The sequence below is a fragment of the Pinus tabuliformis genome, chromosome 8 (genome assembly GCF_031772625.1).
Source record: "Pinus tabuliformis cultivar Carrire ecotype Pingquan chromosome 8, CPIR1, whole genome shotgun sequence".
Classification (NCBI taxonomy): Eukaryota; Viridiplantae; Streptophyta; class Pinopsida; order Pinales; family Pinaceae; genus Pinus; species Pinus tabuliformis.
In genome coordinates, this window is record NC_142294.1 from 1,285,294,460 (window position 1) to 1,285,311,600 (window position 17,141).

Consider the following 17,141-nt stretch of genomic DNA (forward strand, 5'->3'; position numbering starts at 1 on the left):
TTTTATGGGTTTTATTTTTTAATTAAAAAAATATAAAAATATAAAATTGAAAAAAAAAATTGTGTACAATTTGTGCAACTATCATTATATCTGGGCCTGGAGTATGCCCTAAAACTGCTTCTGCTTGGCTAAGAGCTCGTCTTCCTTGGACGTAAGGAAACAGGTTAACGGCCCAAGACCCAGAGGCATCTGGCAGGAGTGAAAGCCTGCTCCCTTACGGACCACCAGCGGGTTATTTCAGGTGGCGTGGTTTTCCTTGATAACAGTGATGTGTCAACTGACATTCGCGGATAGCAGCCAGAAATGGCTGTCCTCACTGTTGGTTTGACAAACTGAGTTTGATAGGTTTTTCCACCTTTTGAAAAAAAAAAAAAAAACAAAAAAAACAAAAAACTATCATTATCATTCAATCTATACTCTAATGACATGTGTACTATAATATGAGCATTATATAAAAAAATTGCCATCATTCAATATTAAATAAATAATTATTAATTTATTATCATTCTCTTCAATGTCAATTATATATATGTATAACTTTTATCTACCAAAAAATTATTTAATTATATTAAAAATATTAATAAAAAAAATTAAACAAATATTCAAATAATTCATTTTAAATTTTATTATTGTTTGCAATACATACAAATTATAACATTAAAATATTTTATTAAATTAAGCTATAGAAAAAACTAACTATACGACCTTGTTATTTTACTATATATAAATTAATAAAATAAAATAAAAATGCAAACAACTTCACGCTACCAATATATTGTTTCCGTCACAAAAATTAAAATGTCACAACAATTAAAATTAACTTAAGTTGAATTGCCATAATTGATTTTTAAATCTTCATACACGCAGAATTAATGGTACTACGAATATAATTAATGCTACTACTTTTATAACATTAGTTCTCTGATATTAAATGTTACATGCTAGATACCTTGATACATTTGATGCTCGTTGCTACTTTTCTGCTGCCATCTCACATCCCCTGAGCTCGAGTGTTTATTCACTAATTTGTTTTCATGTAAGAAGGTTATCTTTGTTATATGGCCCTTGGCATTGTCATAAAGATGTTGGTCTTTCATATAAAGGCGAGGAAGAAGCAGCGGAGATAGAAGATGAAAAAGAAAAGAGATGTGTTTTAAGTAACTTATCAAAAGAAGAGAGACGTATTTTAAGTAACTCATTGATAAGTATGTTATTATTTTTATTGATATATAGCCTTTATTTTTTTTATTTTTTTTTTCAAAAGGTGGAAAAACCTATCAAACTCAGTTTGTCAAACCAACAGTGAGGACAACCATCTCTGGCTGCTATCCGCGAATGTCAGTTGGCACATCACTGTTATCAAGGAAAACCACGCCACCTGAAATAACCCGCTGGTGGTCCGTAAGGGAGCAGGCTTTCACTCCTGCCAGATGCCTCTGGGTCTTGGGCCGTTAACCTGTTTCCTTACGTCCGAGGAAGACGAGCTCTTAGCCAAGCAGAAGCAGTTTTAGGGCATACTCCAGGCCCAATATAGCCTTTATTTATTTAAAAATATTTTTTTTTATTTTATATATATTTTATTTATTTATTTAAAAATATTAGAATTGTAAATTTATTTATTTAAAGATATTAGCATAAAATTTGGCTTAACAGGAAAATTATGGTTTTGAGTTATAAAAAAGAATTTGAGTATTTTATATTTTTCTTCCATTGACTAATTATCAATATATACTACAATGTTCAGAGATGTATTGAAGAAACGTTTCATATAGTTAAAGAAATCATAAACTAATTAAAAATTTATCAAAAGTAGAAATTACATAGTTTATTAGTTATTATAAAATTTAATTTTAATTTTACACAAGATGTACTACTAAAGTTTCCAAAGAGTCTTCTTAGAGAGCCTCTATTTCTTTCTTCCTGTAAATTCTTTTTAGAGCTAAAAATAAATGATTTTAGAGATGAAACTAAGGTAAACCAAAAGACACTTCATGACATTGAAATAAAGAAATCAAAGAGATAGGATATCCTATACCTACAACCCATCCTAACTACTAAGCCATCAACCATTCAATAATTATTCTTGTAACCCGCCTCACCTCTAACTCTTGGAAAAAATAAAGAGTCTTCCCTACTTTGACTATCTCTCATCTGTGGCCAAAACAACATAGTTTTAAACCAATTCCATCATAAAGCCAATTATACTATAGTTTTATCAATCAATGCATCTTTCATTGTAATGTGGTTGTAGTAAAGGTGATAGTATTAGCTCCCACAAGTAAAGCCTTTGCTTGTGAAATTGCTCCAAGGAAAAGTCCTTATGCCTACAATAACTAATAGATTATTAGACTAAAACAAAAATAAATGAACTAATATTTTTTTGAAACATATATATCTAGATTCCTAACTCCACCAAGTTCTTTGGATAACAAAGGCTATGGGAGAGAGATATTGCACTCTCTATGAATTAGTTCCATTTCTTAGAAGGGCCTTTCTGGTGGCATCAAAGTGGTAAATAATCAAATAGTTTAGCAACCTTATCATGGAGGACATGGCTTGAATGAAGAGTGAGTAAAGAGGTGAGAGTTTTGTTAAGAATATATCTATTCCTTCTAGGTGATAAGTCGTTGACCTAGTATTTCTTCAATAATTGGTTGGAGGGACATCACCAACCTTCTAAATGATTGCATCTCACTATGGTATGTCTGAGTGTAAAAAAATTATTGTACCCAATAATATTTCTAAGGTCTTCAAATTATCTTACTTTGAGATATCTCATAACAAAATCCATAGAAATACAACTCCTTAAATAAAACACATTGATAACCTTACTAATATCCTCCTCACTTACCGGAAGAGATCGGTAAACTACATTCACCGCCCACATGCCTACCTAACACATATGTTTACTTATTTTGTTTACTTTTTTATTGCTAATTTCAATTAAATAGGAAAGTTGTTTATCCTTTTACTTATTTTGTTTTTTGTTTTTTGGCTGATTTTAATTAAATAGGAAAGTTGCACACACTTTTACCTAACAAATCTTTTTTCTTATTATTTTTTTTCCTAATTTTAATTACTATTCATGTGGCTAGCTTGATATGCATTTTTTTGTTTAATAGAATAAATAAATAAACAAATAAATTATATATATATATATATATATTTTGAAATTTGCATCTTGAACCTCGAGTATATCTTAAAACTATTTTTTACTAACAATTGGTCTTCTTCAGATTCACTAACCATTGATTCCATTTGACCTAATTTTATATTATCATTTTAACTATGATCTAATATTATATAATCTTTCTAACTAAAATTTTAAGAAAAAATTATATTTAAAATTATTTGTTTATTTTTAATATGTTATTATATTAATGTTTATGGATTAAATTAAATTAAGATTTAATTAGAATTGGAATTATGATAGAATTCTTCGACTCCTTCTATGTAAACAATTTTGGTTACATTTAATTGGAATTGGAATTATGTCAGAAGTCTGGGTTTTATCGCCCATTTTAATCGAATACAAAAGAGCAGATTATCATTCAAATCAATGCAATGTTAAGTGAATGATGAGCGTGGAAAACCGAGTTCACCAACCATTGATTCCTTTGGACTTAATTTTATTATCCTTTTAACTAAGTTTTCTAAAAAAAAATTGTATTTAAAATTATTTATTTGTTTTTAATATGTAATTATATTATAATATTAATTATATTAATTGTTACCAATTAACTGGAATTGGAATTATGTTAGAAGTCTGTGTCTCCGTCTATGTAAACAATTTTGGTTACACATTTAATTGGAATTATGTTAGAAGTCTTTTAAACGAATACAAAACAGCAGACTATCATTCAAATCAGTGTAATGTTGAGTAAGTGAATGATAGCGTGGAAAACCGCCTTCACCAACCATGCATTGATTCCTTTTGACCTAATTTTATATTATCTTTTTAATTTGGGTTTTTTTTAAATCTTGTATTTAAAAATATTTAATTATTTTTAATATATTATTATTCTTGGGTAGGAAGAAGATATTGTATTGAGTTTAGGTTCAAACTCATATTATTTTGAGGTTAATTTCAAAAAATTATCAAATTTTTATTATTTAATTTCGTATATTGAAATTTATTATTTTTTGACATTATTTTAATTTATTTTTCTGTAATTTGATTGGTTATAAAAATAAACATATTATTACTCAATGCATCAATTAATGAGTCAAAAATACAAATATCTCATCATAAATATGGTTTTTAATATATATTCAATTTATTTAATAAAATAAACTAATAACCCTTCTCAATTTATAATAAACATTCAATTCTCATTTAAATTATCAACAAAACAATATAATATCTTAATTTTCAATGTGAACAAATTTAATAGGAGAATTTTCATTTAAATCTCCAAATATGTGTCATAAGGTATTCTTTGCGATACTTCAGAATCCCCTCATCAATTGATCTCATTGCCCTATCGAGATCAAATCTAAATGTCTATATTAAATATTTATGTAATTTGATTGGCTATAAAAAGAAACATATTATTGCTCAATACATAAAATACTAACCAAAAATACAAATATCTCATGATAAAATATAATTTGTAATATATATTCAACCTATTTAATAAAGTAAACAATAACCCTTTTCAATTTATAATAAACATTCCATTCTCACTTACGTTATCAACAAAACAATATAACAGGACCGCCATAAACATAGGGCTCCTGTCAAAACAGCACCTCCCCCAAAAGCAATTTCGATCACTGGCGCCCCCCTGCTAGATCGTATTGATAGCTTACAAAAGTTTGCCCTGGTGGGGAAATGGTACTTTCCAGAAATGGACGAGGCCCATATGCGGAGCTGGATCGAAAAAACTTGGCCTCCAATCATAGGCTACACTCCGATTATTTCCCGCCTCATGAAGGATTGGTTTTCCTTTCACTTTCAGAAGGAAAGCGACCTGGAGCTCATTCTCTGCAAACCGTGGGTATCGGCCAGAAGCTTCCTCTCTCTCTCCAGATGGTATCTTGGTTTTGATCCACTCAAAAATACTCCCTCTCATTGTCTGATCTGGGTAAAACTACCCAATCTCCCTCTTCAACTGTGGACTCCGGAGATTCTTGCTACCATTGGAGATGCCATCGGCAAGTTCATCTACGTCGACCCGTGGGTTCGTGGTGCAAAGGACAAAAGAATTGCATGGATACTCATTGAAAAACCATATAAGGGTGCTTACCCCGACCATATAGAAATCTCCTGCGATGGCTCAAAGATCCTCCAAAGGCTTGATTATTGGGGCATTCCGTTCCGCTGTTCCTCCTGCCATCGAACTGGCCATGTTCTTAAAGATTGCCGTTTTCGCAGAAATAGACGATCCATCTTCCGCCCGGACAAAAGGCCACAAGTGGATTCCGACAGCCCCCCAGGGGAAAATTTCTCCTTCAAATCCACGGAGCTTCGAAGCTCCCACGAAGATTCAGTGGTGAGGCCACAGTCGCCGAATTTTGCAGGCTTCAAGTGCTCTTCTCCAAAGGACAGGTCTGATTTTCTCAGTCCCCCTGTCACAGAACAGTTTGAAGAGGTGGCGGTCCCTCCCCCTCCCGAAATGAACGTAGCAGATTTCGTTGTTGGATCTCATCCAATTCTCATATCATCATCATCGCCATCTAAACCATCCGCCACCGACAAAGGAAAAGTCCCCCAGTTGACCCCGACCCCCTGCAACTCACCATCGGACTCCCCGGTAAACAACTATGACAGTGATATTAACCAGCTGCTCAACTGTCACCCTCCGATCATAGAACCCCTCACCATCCACAAGCCCTCCTTCCCCTCCATAAGCCCAAACTCCGCCAAGAACATCACTGTCAGAAAAAAGCACAGAGGTGGGAGTCGACATTTCAGAGGGCGGACTACCGCCACCGATCTCGGCATAACCAATTTTCCTTTGATAGATGTTCCGATCTTCGAATCATCTCCTCCACGGCCCCTTAGAGCAAGCTCGGCTGGTCAACCCTCCAAATGACCTTTCTCATCTCTTACAACATCAGGGGTTTGGGAGCCGCCCCAAAATTTCTGGCTCTAAGGGAGACTTTTCTTGCTGCCAACCCTCAAGTGATTTTTATTCAGGAAACTATGCATTCCAGCGCTCTGTCTTTGGCCTTCTTCAGAAAGATGTTCCCATTATGGCATATGGCTGCCACAAGCTCAGAGGGGCTATCAGGCGGTTTGGTGGTAATGTGGGATCCGCTTTACATAAAAGCAAAAGCCTTCAGATGCTCAGCGGGTATTCTTCTCTCGGCCTCCATCAGAGGACGCTCTCAGACACTCAATATGCTAAACATCTATGCGCCATACAGGCAGCGATCCCTCTTCTGGGATTCGCTCTTCAATTCGGGAATTCTGGACATTAACTCCCTTCTTATTGCGGGTGACTTTAATTTAACTCTCAGCTCCGAAGAATGTTGGGGACATCGTCGCTGCTCGGTTGACAGGTTGGCCGCCAGAATGAGAGCGGAGTTTTTGAGGAGGGATCTCGTTGATATTGTCCCTGAAATCTTGGCTCCTACGTGGGACAACGGTAGGCTGGGCGACACCTACATTGCTAAAAGAATCGACCGCTTTCTCCTACACTCCAGCATGATTCAATTATGGGGAATGCCGTCTGCAAACACTGGAGGAGTTTTCACATCTGACCATAAGCCAATTTATCTGCTTTGGCGGCCATTTGCCCGCAAAATGGGATATTCCTTCAAGTTTAACGCTACCCATTTACAGGATGCAAGTTTCAATGATTTCATAAAAAACAGCTGGAGGGAAATTAATCTTGCCGATGACGCCTTCCTTCTCACCTTCCGAGATAAAATCCGACAGCTCAGGGATAAAACGAAGACCTGGCAGATCGATAAGCACCGCAGAGATACTCAAGAGCTACACGACATCAATCTACAATTAAGCCGGCTTTCTTCTTCTATACAGCACAGCGGCAGGACGATCAACCATGCTCTTCTCATCAGCTCCCTTCAAAGAAGAAAACAAGCTCTCCTTAAAAAAGAGGAACAATCCTGGAGGTTGAAGAGCCGCGCAACATGGTTAAAGAGCGGGGACAGGAACACACGATTTTTCCATAACTATGCAAATGGTCGCAGGTCAAGAAATACAATATGGAAAATCGTTAATGAAAAAGGGGACAGTTTTTTCTCTCAACACGACATTGCAGAAGAAGCTACCAGGTTTTTTCGGGAGCAATACAAAAGGCGCCACAGCGATGTAAACAATACTCTTTGGGCGATAGAACATGTGCCGCTCATGTTCGACGATGCTGCAAATGAAGCATTCTACAGGCCAGTCACGGAGGACGAGCTATCTGAAACACTAAGGAGCTTCAAAAAAGACAAAAGCCCCGGGCCAGACGGCTGGCCGATCGAATTTTTCCTCCATTTTTATGAGCTTTTCAAAAAAGATCTCTTATGCATGGTGGACGCCTCCCGCCACTCTGGAAGCATAAACACGGCTCTATCCGCCACCTTTATCGCTTTAATTCCAAAGCGAGAAAAGTCCACATCTCTGGGGGACTATAGGCCAATTGCCTTGTGCAACACGCTTTATAAGATAATTTCTAAAATCATAGCTGAAAGACTGAAGAAGGCTCTTCACTCCCATATAACAAATGATCAGCATGCTTTTCTAAAGGACAGGCTTATCATGGACGCAGTGGCTATGGCACAGGAATGCCTCTTCTCCATCATATCCAAGAAAACCGATGCTGCAGCCTTAAAAATCGATCTTAAAAAGGCTTTCGACTGCGTCGACTGGTCCTTCCTCAGATTTCTTCTAGCAAAAATTGGCCTCAGGCCCATGGCGATTAGCTGGATAATGGCATGCGTCGAATCTGTCCAGTTCTCTGTTATTATTAATGGCATCCCCTCCTCTTTCTTCAACGCAGAGAGAGGGCTCCGACAGGGATGCCCTCTCTCTCCTCTCCTCTTCATTTTGGTTATGAACTGCCTCAGTACGCACATCAATGTGGCGGTGGCTGATGGCAGATTAAAACCTGTCAGGATCTGTAGAGACATACAGCTCTCTCACAATTTATTCGTCGACGATGTCCTCATTTTCGCCATGCTATGTAAACCCTCATGGATCTGCCTCTTTCTAATTATCAACAGGTTTCAAGATGCCACCGGCCTCTCAATCAACTGCGGGAAATCAGTGCTCTACCACAACGATACCAACTCGGCTTTGGCTCAGTGGATTGCTGACCGTTTCGGGATCAGTCTCGCCCAGATTAAGGAGGGGTTCACCTACTTGGGGTTTCGTCTCAAACCAAAGGGTTACCGTGGCAGAGACTGGGACTGGCTCGTTGATCGCTTTTACCACAAGATTTCTACCTGGGAATCGCGCTCTTTGTCCCTTGGAGGCAGATATACCTTGGTGCAAGCGGTTCTGTCCCAGCTCATGGTTTACTGGGGACATCTCTTTTTTATCCCGGTTTCTATACACAAGAAGATGATGTCCATAACAGCAAACTTTTTATGGGGTGGCCGATCCTTTCAGTCCAAAATTCATCTCGTCAAGCTGGACCATATCTCCAGACCAAAAGATAAAGGTGGCTGGGGTCTTCTCAATATGATACAATTTGGAAAAGCTCTTATCTGCAAGTCTCTACACAGGGGTATTTACGGGAACAGCCCGTGGAGTTCTTTAATCAGGCAAAAATATCTAAAAGGCAGGAATCTTGTTTACTGGCACAGAAGGTCTTCTATTGGGGTTAGGCTCGGATCCCCTATCTGGCTCAGCTTTAAAAAAATCCAACCTTTCTTCCTCAAGCACCTCAAATGGTCTTTTTTCTCTGGTTCCAGCGTCCTCATTGGCATCGACCCCACTCTATACAATCTCGAATCCCACATCCCTCCTCCACTTCTTTCCTTCTTTCACTCCAGAGGCCTCTTCACCTGGAATACTCTTATAGACTCTTGGTCCTCCCTCGAACCCCTCTGGAAAACTGATCTTCAATTAGCCATACCCCCTGCCCTCCGCCCCCTATGGCTCTCCTTCACTATAAGATTCACTGGCCGTAGGATCCTCCAACTAGGCACCAAAGACAATCTAATATGGTCTACTGATAACTCCATCCATGCCATCTCTGTCCGGAACATCTACTCTGCCGTTATTGCCTCTCTGCCTCCTCTACCCTCTACATTCCCAATCAGACTCTGGAAGGCGCCCTGTCCTCTCAAATCCATTCTTTTTGCCTGGCTCCTCTTCAACAACAGGAACCTTGCATGGGATGTTCTGCAAAAGAAGGGGTGGACAGGTCCAGGCAGGTGTCAACTTTGTCTCACGGAGCTGGAGACAAATTTCCACATGTTCTTTTGTTGCCCGGCCTCCTCGGCCATCTGGTTTGATCTATCCCTACTCTACGGCTTCCCGCACATGCACTTCTCTTCGGTTCAGGAGGCCTTCGTATGGTGGGGCTCTCAACGCCCAGACTGGCAGGCTCTCTTCATCTTCACATGCTGGAAAACATGGAAGTGGAGGAACTGCCGCATCTTTCAAGAATGTGAGCGGCCGCTCGCCTCCATTATCCCTACAATCCTCGGCTCTTTGGCTCCACCGACTTGATTTTGCTGGCTGCTGTCATTTTTTCCTGCTTTATCATCTTCACCAGCAGTTTTGGGATTTGTCCCTTTTATTATCGTCATTGCCATGTATGCTTTTGCTCTCCCTCCACATGTTTTCCACTGAATGGTTGTTTTTTACAGTTCACATTCTTCTATGTTATGGAACAACAGTCAGCTGCGCATATATGCTACATCATTTTATTTTTCACATATCATGGACTGTCTTATACGCTCCAGTATCATCTAAATACGCTGTGATCAATGGCGTTTTTGGCTGGCTATGTACACGCTGGGCTCGATAGCAGCCCACAAATGTATCGACCATTATATTTACTTAATATAATATATTCTGTTTTTCCCTCTATAAAAAAACAATATAATATCATATTTCAATGTGAACAAATTCAATAAGAGAATTTTCATTTAAATCTCCAAAAATGTGTCATACGGTATTCTCTGCGATACTTTGGAGGCCGCTCATCAATTCATCCCATTGCCATACCATTGTAGCACGTTCACCGAATGGCTAATGCTGGGTTTCGCTTTTTCACCACCCCACGTTGTACGGTTTATATTAAAATCTTTTTGGTTTTCTTAAATCAAAATCATCCATTTATTTTACGCTGCAAAGTAATTATTATTCAAACGATGATGGCGCAGAGTATTCATTACAGTTAAGACTATAAAGTAATTATTATTCAAACGATGATGGTGCAGAGCATTCATTACAGTTAATGTTATATTTATATTTGTGGGTCAAATAAAAATCTAACACAAAAATTGATAAATATTATTTTGTTTTATATAAATTTAAAATTAAGATTATATTTTATTTATATTTTATATTTATTAATAAATTTAATATAAAATTAATTTATTTTCTTTTTAATAGTAAGAATTTTTACATACACTAAATTTATAGTCATGAGTAAATTTTTGTGGTTAATTTCATGTTGGTCATTAGTAAATTTCTAAATTTTTACTATCAATTTGATGCGTGGTTAGTTTAATTTTAAGGTATTTGTTAATCCATGTAATTGATTTTCAAAAATAACTACAAAATCAAACTCAAGCGAAGACTAGTAGAAGACATCGATATCCATATATAGAAATGGAGGCTCACTATGGATTAAAAATAGCTATGACAACTAGGAAAATACAAAGAAAGAAGCAGTTGAAAAACAAACTCTATCAGATATAATTACACGTCTCTTTTATTATTACAGCTCTATTTTTATATGTCAAATACAAATTGCAGTTCAATCAATTCAATTCAATGATGTTGGTGTAGTATATACTAGCATTTGCACCAAATGTTGCAAAAGAAACGCCGTAAGGCATAAATTGAGGAGTAATACACATATTAGATATAGGTGCAGAGTCTCTATCATCTCATGTTGGCAGAAGCAGTAAAAATGATTTCAATTATTAAGAAGTAAATCAGTCATCTAATCCAATCTAGCACAAAATTAACACTCATGGCATCCAACAAAATCATGGATTGGTTAAATTTGCAGGTATGGATCCTCCCATATTTTTCTATTTCTTGCTATTTCATGACCCTTCACAGTTTAAAAATTTGATATTTTTTGGACGTTGTAATATTAGCAGCCAATCAAATTTGAAATGAATTAATTCAATCAAACAGAATATGTAGCCCACATTCTGTCCAAATACGATTTGCAGGCTCTGGATTCATAAACCAAAGAAATTTGCAGGGCCAAAGGAGGCTCTTTGAAAATGCTTCGATTGACTTTGTATGAATGTTGATATTCATTTGTTATTGTATTAAAAATGGCTGATTCGAACATGTGATTTAATGTACATTTTGCTGAATTTAACAATAGTATTGGCTTATTAGATCTTGTTTGGAACAACTTAGCAAATGAAAATGAAAATTTTTGGAGTTTTATATGCCATTTATGCTTTTTATTTATCTTTGTTCTGCTTGTGCATTGCAAGTATTAGATCAAACTCTTTAAAGTCTGTAGGTGATATAGAAGTTATCTCTATTCCACGTTTCTTGGCTGCATTCTTCATCTTGGGATTTGCAGGATCGCCTTTCAAATAATTTCAACATATTAATACGTGATACCTATTTACTGCAGTATAATAGACAAAAATTTAAAATACCAATTCAATTAGCCTTGACCCATGATAAGCTGGAACCTACTTCATGGTAGTCAATAGTTCTAGCAGAGTCAATTTTGAATGCTGATGTCAATCCCCTTTTCTGCACAGCATCACGAAATACAGCCTCTGCAGTGAGACTCCGACAAATGTTGCCTTCCAAGAACAAGAATAAAAAGAGGCAAAGAAAGTATGGGAGGAAGATACTTAAGGCATCTCATAAGGGAGATAGAAGTATTTGTTGGGGAAGGGCAAGACGTTGTAAGATATTCTTGAGTTGGTGGGTAGCAAGTGTAATTCCTACGTCAATGAGTCTGATATTCTTCAGTTGGTGGGTAGCCACTATAATTCCTATGTCAGTGAGTCTAATATTCTTGAGTTGGTGAATAGCTAGTGTAATTCCTACGTCAGTCAGTTCTTGGCCTGGGCTTCATGCCTATGGATAGCCCTGGTGAGATCTGTGTATTGTTGTTCTGGAAGTGGAAAACGTCCACTTCCACACGGGAAAGCACGCGGGGGAGAGGAGTGATTGAATCCCCTTGTAATCTCCCAAGGAAGCCTAAACCTGAGCATATAAGTACTTTGAGTTGTTTTTTTCCAGAACAAAGAAGATTATGTAATTGTTTCATTTTGCATGGAAAGCACGCGGGGGAGAGGAGTGATTGAATCCCCTTGTAATCTCCCAAGGAAGCCTAAACCTGAGCATATAAGTACTTTGAGTTGTTTTTTTCCAGAACAAAGAAGATTATGTAATTTTTTCTTTGCAAAATGAAAAGAAGACACTGTAATTGTTTCTTGTAAAATTTTGTGATATGCAGAGGGAATGGTTTACAAGGAAAGAATAGAATGCTAAGAAATCTGCAGTGGACTTATTAAAAAAAAACATTATTTTCCTCTTTCATTAAAAATATTGTATTTGAATTATGATGAAAGAAAGGGAAAATCTTTCTGTCAAGAAATCTATATTTTCTAGAAAAGTCAAGGGAGGGTTTGGTGTATTCGAAAGAAAATACTAATACACTATAAGACAGAATTAATGACTTTTCTGTTGACTAATCTATTATTGTAAGTAGTCTGAACAGTGACACTGATACAGGCTAGTTCAATTATAATAGACCAGAGTCCATCCGTGGAGCAGTTTTCGTTTCTGAAATATACAAATATACCCGGCACCTCAGTGGGAGGATGCAGCCCCTCACATCATGTTTCTTCTTGAAACGCTCAAAAGGGTAGAAGAAAATTTCTATGTCCTAACTGGACGCTCGCTGGTATTCAGGCATTACTAAAATTTGATCTCTGCAATCATTGGGTGCATTATATGACTGTAAAAATCTCCAGTGCCAGTTTATTATGATTTGTTCTAATAGAAACATAGATGAGAAATTGGGTTAGGGTTTTTAATAATATAGAAGCTACGAAAAACCTAGCTCCTTTAGTTGAATTGAATAGAACTACAAAAATTTAGTTCGCTCAAGTCAGGCATGATACAGAGAATTATGCTTGGCTTCAGGCTTTGGATCTTTAGTGTACAATATACTATAAGCTTCTACAATTGGATGGCTGACAATAATGGTAGACGTTATACCGAACTCACTCGTTAAATCATTGGATGGATGGTACTCACCAAGGCAAACAAAGAGAACTCCAAAAGGCTTGAAGGTTGCAGATGAATCAGACGCCATGGACCTCAATGCTTCTCTTCGTCCTCCTGGTGCTCCTCTTCGTCCTCCTGGTCTCCTGCAAGTTCGGATTAAACCTCCAAACTTTTGGCCTGAAATGAGATGATAAGTTGTGCTAAAAATGGGTGAATGTCATACATTTGTTTTATAACTATAAATTCTGCTTCATCATTACAGAACCCACGCTTCAAATATTGGCATTTGCTTGTTGGAATATAAAGACATTCATGGAGTCGCAAGAGCAAAGCCAAAAGCCTCATGTCGCAATCTTCCCTGGGTTTGGGTCGGGCCATCACATCCCACTGCTCGAGCTTGCAAAGCGGCTGACTGTGTACCATGGCTTTTCTGTCACCTTCTTCACCGCCGAATGGATGGACGGCTCTCCTCACCACACCTTGCCATCTTCGTCAAGGGACATGATCCGCTTCATAGAGCTCCCTGATGTTCAGATCGAAGGGGATCGAGGCGCCTCAGATTGCTGTCCTCTCTCATCCATCCATAAACGCTTGGCCTCTCTTCGCTGACGCTTGGTTTCTAAAAAGGCTGGTGATCTAATGGCTGGAGTTTATTCCATCGTCTAACAATCGATATAAGGGCCCATAACGAGACACCGCGGCACGGAGGGGAGTTCCTCTCAGAGGGAATGCCTTACGGCGTAATGACGCTTGGTTTCTAAAAAGGCTGATGATCTAATGGCTGGAGTTTATTCCATTGTCTAACAATCGATCTAAGGGCCCATAACGAGACACGGCGGCACGGAGGGGAGTTCCTCTCAGAGGGAACGCCTTACGGCGTAATTAGTTTAATTCACTGGGGAAAAAGAAATGAAAATCACACCTCTGCATAAATTGTGCAATTAATTGTCTTATTCATTCATCCAAAGTACAGTTAATTGTATTATTCATTCATCCCAAGTACTGTTAGTAGACTTTAATCTGAGTGGTTGAGAAGAGGAGTTGTCCTCCCCACTCCAATTAAATTTTTACGAGTTTTTAATGAATATATTGTTACAATAATTTTAAGTACAAATAAGTTTTTAATGAATATATGGGATCGTTTTGAGCCTTTTTATTACTCAATCTTATACAGGGTATTAATCAATCTTATACACGGTAGTTTAAAAAAGACCACAATTTTAATTTGAAAATAATGGAAATTTCGGCATTTTGATAAAAATTCACTGAATTTTTTGAAAATCTGCGATAGCTTTAAGATTTTTGGGTGTTTTAAGGTTTTTAATGCTACTAAATCCATTTTCACCTTAAAAAAAAGTGATTCCAAAACTCCAGCAATCAAATTTTTTGAAAATTTGAAAATTTCATCACAAGATTCCAGAAATTTACATTACAGCCAGGGCAAAATTGTTGCCTCGTAGACAACGCCAATCTTATAGACAGAAGAATTTAAGATTTACTGTCAGTACCATCCTTTGAAAGTTGCCCAAAATTTTTCCATAACACATATTTCTCTGTAAGAAGGAATTACAATGTTATGATTTTGATTTTGCACTGGCAAAGCTCAGGGTTTGAATCTTATATGAAAACAAATGATATCATTTTGATTCTAAAACAAGGTAAGAGTATGCATTCAAGCAAACAATTTCCTGTAACATGATTTTGATTTTAAGCTGCAATGCTTGGGATTTAAGTGTCTCCGTGGTTGTGTGGTTGTGTGACCTAATGAACTTTCCCAATCAATCCCTCCACCAAAAAGGAGGTGAACGGTAAAATCCTATCAGCTGGACTCTAAATAGAGTGCAAACTCTTCCAGTACAAGGGCTTCTGCTATGCTATAAATTCAAAATTTAAAATCAATACCTGTGAAAACAATAAGATCTGGCTGCTCTGCTTTAATCATCCTCTTGACAAAAGCAGTAGTATTGAGGTCTGAACATGTGGAAACTTGACTGGGAAACACGTCCAATCATTTCGTGCTTTGACCGTCTGCATAATGCATGTCTGCCACCTGCCAAAAAAACCGAAAGGAATTCATATCCCAAATTCAGACTGCAATTCATACATCAAAGAAAGAGAGCGAGATACGAAATGTTACAGCGTTCCTGTTTGAACACCTATTAAACAATAAAAAGGAATGTGTAAACATTTCAGAATGGTTGCAACAACAACATGGCATAGCAGTAGGTATACCTGCAAAATTTTGAACTGCCCATTAGTGTTCTTAAACCGGAGAGGGGGCAAGGGCACTGATTTGGCTGTGGCTGTTGAAAACACCCAGGTAGCTGTAGTGGAAAGAATAAGAATAAAGAATAGGAAAGCTTTCGCCAACAGAGAACGAGAATGCCGAGGAGCAGCCGCGTAACCAGCATCTGATAGCGCTCCACTGCGAAGCTCTCCTTGAGGACATTGCATACGTCCAGGAGCTTGACGCTATCGTCCAGATAGTCATCGATCGATTTTTCATCTTTTTCACCCAGAGGGAGCTCCAATTCCGGTATTGTTTTGGCGACAGAGGAATGGGTGAAGAGCACGAGCAGGAGGGCCTTGTGAAGCCAATCCAGGTCCAGGTGGCTATGGGTGTTTTCTGCGGTCTGTTTCAGGCCTTCCAGGTGAGCTAACATGTCCGATTCGAACGCTGCAAGCGCCGGATTGGATGAATTCGCAGATGCATTCGAATTCCTGCTCGAGAAGAGCGGGTAAGAGATGGAATTGAAGGTCGCACCGATCGACGACAGAAAACCCGACCCCAGTTGCGTCATGGTCGTCGGCTAATGAAATCAAGAAGACTGCGAATGGGGATGCTACGCAGACGAACTCGGGGATTCGAACTCCAGACCTCTGATCTCTCAGGGAAATCGAATGGCTATTGGAAAACTTGATTTTCTGGGTTTCTGATTGGAGTAGATATATGGGCAAAGATTTAAAGGGGTTTCGAGCAACTGGCAAAGGGATTAGGAGAGCTATTGGATGGCATCAAAACTGAAGCTTTTCTTTCTGGTAAAGGGGACCCTTAGCCTTGAAACTTTTGTTCTAAAATACCCGATAAATGTGAACAGTATCGCCCAAGAAACGTACACTGCGGTGGCGGATACCGCTGAGATGGGACGAATGAATAAACGAACATCCGTGACTTGACTGCGAATCGAAGGGGATCGAGGCGCCTCAGATTGCTGTCCTCTCTCATCCATCCACAGACGCTTGGCCTCTCTTCGCTGACGCTTGGTTTCTAAAAAGGCCGATGATCTAATGGTGGGAGTTTATTCCATCGTCTAACAATCGATCTAAGAGCCCATAACGAGACACCACGACACGGAGAGGAGTTCCTCTCAGAGGGAACGCCTTAAGGCGTAATAATGGGCTATACAAAGGAAATATCTTATTTTCAAAGACCACTTTTTTAGTCTCATTTTTTTACTTGTTTTATATATAATTTAACAACGTTAATTTGATAAAATTATTGTTGTTAGAAAATATTTTGCTTAATATATTTTTTACTTTTTTTTTTAAATAATAAAATCTTGTGAAATTAGGGGTATTTAAATTCAAGTTGTGATTCAAAACAATCTTAATGTGAAAGTGAAAGAGATTTTACTCTATTACACTTTTATATAATACTTTTATATAATAAATTTTAAAGTAACATAGAGTCACACCTTACTATTTCTTAAATGAATGCAATTAGTATCCTCATAAAATGTCTTACAAACACTTACAAAAGTTAAACATGATTTCTAGAATT

General features: G+C 37.6%; 1 protein-coding gene across 1 annotated transcript; it reads right to left on the reverse strand.

Moving 5' to 3' along the window:
* Nucleotides 1–15,273: 15,273 nt before the first annotated feature.
* LOC149240125 (uncharacterized) lies at nucleotides 15,274–16,593 on the reverse strand. Its single transcript, XM_089367262.1, has 2 exons — nucleotides 15,593–16,593; nucleotides 15,274–15,410 (listed from the first exon to the last, which is right to left on the reverse strand). Exons 1-2 carry the CDS (start codon nucleotides 16,159–16,161, stop codon nucleotides 15,299–15,301), a joined length of 681 nt encoding a protein of 226 aa, XP_089223388.1. The 5' UTR covers nucleotides 16,162–16,593; the 3' UTR covers nucleotides 15,274–15,298.
* Nucleotides 16,594–17,141: the final 548 nt, after the last annotated feature.